Source organism: Solanum pennellii, chromosome 11 (assembly GCF_001406875.1).
Source record: "Solanum pennellii chromosome 11, SPENNV200".
NCBI lineage: Eukaryota > Viridiplantae > Streptophyta > Magnoliopsida > Solanales > Solanaceae > Solanum > Solanum pennellii.
The window spans coordinates 64,591,551-64,600,159 of NC_028647.1; the positions used below are offsets into that span (position 1 = coordinate 64,591,551).

An 8,609-nucleotide genomic window follows, 5' to 3' on the forward strand; every position below is an offset into this window, starting at 1 on the left:
GGTCGAACTTAGGCCATAAAGTTCGAGTCGTGGCCGAAAAAAAAAGGAGCGTCAACAGCAGGATTCGAACCTGCGCAGGCAAAGCCCAACAGATTTCGAGTCTGTCTCCTTAACCACTCGGACATATTGACTACATGGTGCTAATAATGAAATTAATTTTATTTTATACAAATATTTTGAAATTTTTGATAATAAATATAGTAAAATGTTTCTCTCATATTATAATATAATTTTTTTTTTGTGAAACATGAAAAATGGTTATAATGTGCATAAAAAAATGTTCATACATTTCACTCCTACAATATTTCAGTATAATTTTAAAGGGTAAATGTATTGAATGAGTTTTATCTTAAACAAGTTTCAGACTTTTCAATAGTCAAATAGTGACAATTTAACCTTCATTTACTAGTGTTTTTGGTTTTTTTTTCCAACAGAACAAGAGTATAAACCAAAATTTTCACAAGCAAATAACATGAACAATAACATCTATAGTGTAATTGTACAAGTGGGGTCTGAGAAGGGTAAGATGTACGAGACAAAACACAAAAAAGAATTGATTTTGGAAGTTGACAAGAATGAAATTTTACTTGCATAAATATCAGCCATAAAGAATTTACTTTCCAGTAACATTGCTATATGCACAAGTCTAGCAACTAATCTGAAAGCTCAATGAGGTTGAATCCTTTCATTGAACTATTAAGTTGGTTGTGACTAGCTTTAGCCGAAATAAATGGCCGTATACTTGCACAACTCTACATTTGTGTAGATGGCCATGAATGCACACCAATCAGTTTGAAAATCACCTGGCTAATCGTGGATTTCCACTTCGTAGCCAGACGTGTAAAGTGGGATGAACTCAGCAACTGTACAGAATTGTTTCGGTAACAAGATACTTCAACGCGGATTCAGACAGAGAAAATAGTCCTGAAATTAACCATGAGCTGATGGTGGGACAAAATTTTGCAGCAGATGCTCATAATCATAACTAGTTCTCCCTGCAATTACCAGAAAGGAGAATGGTTTATATATATTACAGAAAAAAATGAGACCAAAACTTATTGAGAAGTGAACTAGAACTAGTCAATGTATTAGTTTAGATGCAATTTCTGTGCTGTGATCTTTGAAGTATTTAAAATGAGGTTATTCTCCTATTATCTTGTGTCGCTGATGTTACTAAAGATTTCGATAGTGGTTGTTCTGGTATGTTCTCTCATTTTACTGCAGGGTAGGATAGGTGGTTGTATCGTTTCCTACTTTCTAACCAGTACTATCTGCACTACTCTTGTTCGTTCATTGTTCTTATCATCTGTGCTTCGGTTATTGCACAATTTCGTTTTTGTTATTGTTCCTTCTCTGTATGCTATCTATTGCTTTCCATAGCACTCTATTTCGTTGGTATTACGGTTTCCATTTCCATATTCTCTTTTCAAACTGTTTTGTGATGCTTTACTTGAGCAAAGGGTTTATCTAAAACAATATTTTTATCTTTACGAGGTGGGTAAAGGTCTGCATACGTAGACACAAACTAGCCAAAGGGATTAGACACCTGACCACAAGGTGGCTCCGAACCCTGCCCCAGACCCCACTTGTGGGATACACTGGATATGTTGTGTCGTCTTTTTGTTCTGAGGCTGACAACGCAGCAGAAGTTATCACTTGTCAGCACCAGGAAACTTAAGGAGTGGGTTTATTATTGTCTCTGTGCTCGAGTACATGAATATTAAGATCACTCTTTTTTCTCAATATCCCGTGTGCTAGAATAATGTGCAGTTACAAGGGAAGATACTCTTATTTAGGAGGAAGTTTATTGCTGTTTCAGGTAACAAAGAAAGGAGCAGTTTAATCTATAGGCTATCCGAAATTCACCTTTTGTTCTGTTTGAACATTATGTAGCAGGAAATGAATCACAGACGTCCAACAAAAATGCAGAAACAAGGAGGTTCTACTATCTTGGCTTTCGTGTCCAAGTCCAAAAGATACTCGACATGAGCTTTTTTCATATATTTCCTAGCTTGAAACTGGTATTTTCAGGATTATTGTAAATGGCATCATGTATCAATTAGGATTAGTCATAATTAGTTAAATTGGTTCTTTTGTATTTTAGCACTTGTATATGCACTACTTAAACTCAGTAGCTTGAGGGACTAATCAAGTAGCATTTTCTCTCAACTTCTCTTTCAGAACCTAATGTGCGATTCCCTTGCTAGGATTGCAATAAACATATTTTTGCACAAAAGAAAGAAGAAGTGAAGAATGTTAAGAAGCTCCTAGTGCTCCGGCCCTTCCTCGGACCTACAGGCTACACATAACAGGAGCTTAGTGCACCGAACTGTCTTTTTATTAAAGAATGTTAAGAACCTTCTCAGATAAAATGATACTATTGCTTAAGAAGAAAAGAATGCTAATAAGCTCCAACTAGAACATTATGCACGTAACTTGCTCACCTTGTTTACGCTGAAGAAGCCCTCTCTATGTCAACATTCACACGCTAGCAGCGATAGTGCCTGGATAATTCTTTGACCTCCATTCACGAGGGTATGGATACAACAGCTCCATATTGAATTGCCAAACCATAATTCTTGAGCAGTGCATTGGAAAGACTTCCATTTGGCTCTCATCTTCCACAACTTGTTCAATAAATGTGCTCACCTGTAATATAGGATCATTTTATAGACCAGTAGTCATGTAATTTGTGCTGAAACAGGTGAGCCGACGAATAAAATATTGTTTACACAGCTATCAGAGTTACAATAGTAGCAGTGAAACTCACATGGAAGCCAGCTTCAACTATATCAAGCTGCCTAATGGACGCTAGAGTTGGTCGGTTCCACCTCTTTGGATCCCAAAGTACTGTACTAATGAATGCAAATCCTGATATTTCAGCATCGAATCTTTGGAATCTTTTTGCCATTCCATCAGTATGCCAACCTATAACCTGAGAGCCATTACAGATTGGACCCTGCAAGATAACTTTCCTATTATTTTCAGCTAGTCGTGCCACAACCCATGTCCCGAACCGGCTGCATACAACAATTTTCTATCAAGAACAAGAAAGCTGATAGACAGAATGGCAAATCCAAATTAAGTTTAAGAGAAAAATCATCATCTTTGTCAAAGTGCGCCAGTAAATGCTTGAAAGCTATAGCAGCCCGAGACAGATCAAAGACCAAAAAAGAGATCTTTTTTTCGATAAATATGCAACTTAAAATGAAGATATGGAATTAAGAAACATAAGGAGGGTCAGGACAAGTTTCATTCTTTTGTTCTAGAAACCTATAGAATATAGAAAAGTGCAAAAGTGGGGCAATCAAATGTTCTTTTACTTGACATATTTCATAGTTGTATTTCTTCAACTCAACTTATATGATTGTTGTTTGTGTTATAGTTATATTTCAACAGATATATAAATCATATATTATTTTCCATTCATCATCAAAGTGTGAACTTCGGCTGCACTTTCCGTTTAAGTCCCAGCAATTCTTGACTTTTTCACCTTTGACAATACTATAAGACCAAATACAAGACAAAACATTTCTGATCACTCACACGTATGGAAAAATTTTCAAGTGATTAGAAGTTAGAAAAAAAACGAAAAAATGAATATTCATTTGAAGTTGAACTCATCAGGGGAATGACATATTTCCAACTAAATCTATTTCGTGACATATTAACCATGTTATTAGTCATAATATACAACTATGACAGAATCAGTCAATCCTAAACTACTGGTGGTTGACAAATGAATCAGATATATATCCATTCCGGTCCACTTCAGATTCCAATCCACTACTACCTTGACCCTGCTTGTTTCTTCCTCTATGTACAATCATCAATTAATCAACCACGGCTCAATCATCAAAATAGTTGGGGTCAGAGATATGATCCTTTCTATGTATTTCGCTCTAACGTACAGGGTTTAGGAAAAGTGTAATATCAAACTGATTGTTTGTTTTGTTAAATCCTTCATTTCACTATTATACTCTTATGAGTTTAGCTTATAGCAAGAACACGTGTTGTTACCAAATAGAGAATACCAGTCACACTAAGTTTTGCTCTAATGCATTTATATCCTACTTATACAGATAATAACAACTTCACAAGATCAAAGGAAAAGAAATTATGCAAACACCAATAGAACTGCGGAAGCTCAATATTCCCTTCTGACATAATCTGCTGCAAGAATTACTTTATGTATATCACAATCTAAAACCGAAAGATTGCTAGTGTGCAGGCTAATCACTGAAAAAATAAACAAAGAAATATTATTAGCATACGGTTATACGCAAAATGAATAAGTAGATTACCTGATCTGTCTCATTTGTTCAAAGACATCTAGGGAGTATATGTTGGAATCATCTGCAAAGTAAACAATCCCATCAAGACGATGTGATTCAATGTGTGTTAGTGCCATATTTCTTAGGTGCACACTGTTATCTTTTACTTCAGTCGAGTTCCTCTTGCATACGAGATGCCTGTACATAACTCCAGTACCCCTCAATATATCAGATGTCTCGATTGATTGAGAGTCCATCTCCACAACTATCCACAGCAGAGGAGGCGGGACTAATTTTAATGTGTGGGCCAAACGGTTAAGATTGTACACTTGGAATGAATGGGCTTCTGTTGGTGTCACAATGATCAAAAGTTTTCTGGACAATATAAATTCTTGATCAAGTGACTCGTTAACAAAGGCTTTGACAACAATATCATCTTTCACTTCATCGTATACTAAGTTAGGCTCAGACATAGAATTATCCCGGAAAGCCGAACTGTTTAAAGTTGATGTCATATTTCTAGACACATCATCAAATACACGATCATTTTCGTTAGGGCGGATGACCTCAAAGGATAAAGTTTGATGTTTAGACATTATATTGGGTGAGAAATTGAGAGAAACAAATGGTGCAAGGCCAATAAGAACTCCAACAACAAAGCATATTAAGAAGTGGAGAAATGCTCTCCTCCAAATTTGTCCCTTTAACTTCGACTTCTCCAAGGGCCTAGATGATCGTCCTGACAAAAGACCAAGTACATATGTCCGAACTTTGTAAAATGCATAATCCAATGAACCAAAACAAGAAGACATCAACCCTTCAGGCGGTGTATAACTTTGATTACACGACGATGACTTGGACAATGGCGAGGAAACAAAACATGCTTCCCCATTAGTTCTATCTCCCGGACGAGGCACTGGGGACAATGCTCTTCTAATGGAAGCCATAACAACAAGTCAAATGGACCTTTCGTCTCTTATAAAACACCCTCTTACCAGAATTATCCAACTTTTACCTTCAGTACTCCAACTGGCAACCACAACTAATCCTAGAGGTCCTTTCCAACTTAAATCAAAGGAGAAGGGGCAAATATACCCCCCTCAACTTAGCGATTTAGAGCAGATATACCCTCGTTAAAAAAAAATGGCCCATACATACCAGCATCTACCAAAAGGTGCATACTTGGACCATATCAACATAACTTCTAAAATTATACATAGCTAAAACTCAATAATCTGAAATTATCAGAACATGACATAAATAAACCAAACTAGTTCATGTGCTCAGTAAATGACATTCAATACATGTTCAAAGCTACCTTAAAACCACTAAAAATCAGTTCTTTTGGAAAATTTTGCAACCAACCACAGCAGAATCTCAATTTCTGACCATTCCAAACATTCTTGCAAGCAAATATTAATCTAAACTCAACAAATGACACACTAAGTTAACTAAAAATCAAAACTTTATGAGATAAAGAGCAAAACAACACCAATTAAATCTTAACTAAAAGTCAAGAAAACAAATACCATTACTCAAAACTACAAGGAACACCAGATTTCAACTTCAGATAAGCAAATCTTGAGCTGAAACAAAAAGGGTCACCTTATTTCTGCTAAATATGAAATGGGGTTTTGAAATCTTGAAGAAAATGAACAGGAGAACAAAGAACAAGAAGATGCAAATGTCCCTTCACGTGACTATATAAAAAATTAATCTTTTTTAACAATTTATAAAAATAAAATAAAAAAAGACTTAATCATATGACAAAGATAGGCTTATTAATTATATTACTATTTGAAAGAGTTTTATTGGACTTTCAATTAAATTCTATTTTCTACTAAATTAAGAATACAAAGGATAACATAAGCAAAACACAAAGTCAATGTGCAATTATATTTGATTTAATGAGTTTATGGGGTAGCTTGATAGGGTGTATTAGATAAAATAATGAGTATTAAATTTAGTCTGATATAATTAATATAGATATTAGTATACGTAATAATAACACTAAAGTAAAAATTTATTGATTAGGAGAAAGTAATGTGTACGTGATTTTATTTTTATATTATGAAGGAAGGGACACTAGTTTTTATAGACTCTCGATTCAAGTATATAAAATATGACAGAACAAGATATATAAAAAATATCAGTAGTACAAACAAATAATACGATAGGTAAAATAAAAAAAACAACAAATAATAATAATAATAAGTAAAAGAAAGCAAGAGAAGGATAAAGTATGAATACCTCTTAAAAGAAAAATTAGAGCGAGTGATTATTTATTAACCTTTTATTAAAATTTTAAATTTTCGTCTTTGATTTAGTTAAATATGTTATTCAATACTATTTTTATCCCATAGTCAACCATAGTATTAACAATATCAATATTATTCTTATACTTTTTTCACCCTAATCAGTATTACAATTTAAAGATTATATAATGCATATTATTTTCTTTTTGTTAAGTTACTGATAATATCTATAGTATAAATAATAGGTTCAATATCTTGGTTCATTTTAGTGAAGAATCAAATGCTTGATTATAAGTTGATAAATACTATGGTTCCCAAAAATGTGTGCCTCATTAAATTTTGGACTAAATATTTGGGCTTTACATATTATTTGTATACAACACTATATTTACAAAAATTTGTATACACCCTACTTTTTTATTACTATATATGGTTTTCATATTTTACTTTTTGATTTTTTTTTAGGGGGCGTTTGGTAGGATGTATTAAAAGAAATAATCCATGTATTAGATGTGGTATAATTTAATACTGTGTTTGGTAGGAATGTGAGCCTATGTATAACTAATCCATGGATTAGTTAATACATCCTACATGGTATTATGTGATGTATTGCTAATACCTTCCATTTGGAGGTATTAGCTCTAATACCATGGACTATTCTAGGTAAGGACAAAAATACCCCTCAAATCCTTTTAATATTTAATTTATTTTTTTGATTTTATATTTTATATTTTATATTTATACTAATAAAGTTATTTAAATAAATTAGCTTACAACTTTTATTATTTAGATATAATTTTTTGTTTCTAAAATATGAATTACTTAATCTATTTATTATTAATATAAAATATTATAATCCGACTAATATGTTAATGTTGATGTATGAATTTAAGAACAATTCATAAGTAAAATCTCTTAATGAAAGTTCATTCAAAATTACACAAGTAGTCTAAAACAAGAGTGTGTATATATATACATACACACTCATCTCGAGTATAAAAATAGTTTAATTTATTTTTCTATATTTGTTTATATTTTTATTTTATTTTATGATAAAGAGTTTTTTAAAACTTATTGATACAAAACAAAGTTCAATAAATTTTCTCTATAATCATTATAGTTGTGTGACCTTTTGAGTTATTAACTCTAATTTATTAAGATGACAATTATTTACTCTCAAATAATTTAAGTGAGAAAATAGTGAACATGACAATAAAAATTTTATTCTCCTAACTAGTTAAAAATGTTATAAAAAAAATAATATTCTCCGTTAATTATCTACTTTGACTCAATTACATGAAATACAAAATCTCATAATAACTCTAGGGTATAATTGGAAAGTTTAAAAAAAAAACATTTAAACCACACACAAAATTAGATAAGAAACAATGAACCAAACACTTGATAAAAATAATCCATGCATTACTAATCCCTGCATTGCTAATCCCTACATTGTTAATCCCTGCATCACTAATCCCTGCATTATTCATTTTTGTATCAAACGACCCCTTAGTGTTTTCATATTATACTTTTTGATTATTTTTTTAGTGAGAATAATTTCTCTATATTTTTGAGATCAAAGAATAAAATTATATGCTCAAAGAATTCTATCCAAACATTGATTATATTAAATATATTATTATTACTGTTTTTTTTATTGAATTAGTTTTTTTTCTTATTTGATATTCAACACGTTATATTTAAATTCGATTAAATTTAAATTTTCGTCAAAAAATCTTATAGTAGAGATAAAGTATTTCCAAACAAAAATAATTTATACAAAAAATGATTCCAATATGAGACTTCAATAAAAAATATTTATCACTCCACGACGTCCGTTCGGTAGTCCCCAAAAAAAGTTGTTATATTGAATGAACTATCCCATTCGATACAATTATTGTACACTCTCATACCATTTATTTTACACTTTCTCTCTCTACATTTTCTCTTTCTCTCTCATCATCCCACCATGAAAACCCATCACCACCATCCAAAGCTCAAAACTTCATTTTCCTGCGGCTTCTTCCGCCGCTGTACTCAGTCGGTTCTCAGCCCTACTACCACTACCCCACCACCCCCC

General features: G+C 32.4%; 2 protein-coding genes and 1 non-coding gene across 3 annotated transcripts in view; 1 reads left to right on the forward strand and 2 right to left on the reverse strand.

The window, feature by feature from the left end:
- Window positions 1-49: 49 nt before the first annotated feature.
- Window positions 50-131, reverse strand: TRNAS-CGA. The gene has a single exon. It is a non-coding gene; the product is annotated as a tRNA-Ser (tRNA).
- A 422-nt stretch (window positions 132-553) lies between these two features.
- Window positions 554-5,958, reverse strand: LOC107003071 (probable beta-1,4-xylosyltransferase IRX9H). The gene is made up of 4 exons (XM_015201318.2): window positions 4,305-5,958; window positions 2,771-3,020; window positions 2,445-2,649; window positions 554-995 (listed from the first exon to the last, which is right to left on the reverse strand). The coding sequence occupies exons 1-3, from the start codon at window positions 5,219-5,221 to the stop codon at window positions 2,482-2,484; spliced, it is 1,335 nt and encodes a 444-aa protein (XP_015056804.1). The 5' UTR covers window positions 5,222-5,958; the 3' UTR covers window positions 554-995; window positions 2,445-2,481.
- Window positions 5,959-8,431: 2,473 nt separating this feature from the next.
- The window catches only part of LOC107003388 (U-box domain-containing protein 26), a 2,034-nt gene continuing 1,856 nt past the window's right edge, over window positions 8,432-8,609 (forward strand). Inside the window, exon 1 of the mRNA XM_015201710.2 lies at window positions 8,432-8,592. Within this exon, the coding sequence (XP_015057196.1) occupies window positions 8,499-8,592 (94 nt within the window). The 5' untranslated portion in view covers window positions 8,432-8,498. The remainder of the gene's footprint in view (window positions 8,593-8,609) is intronic.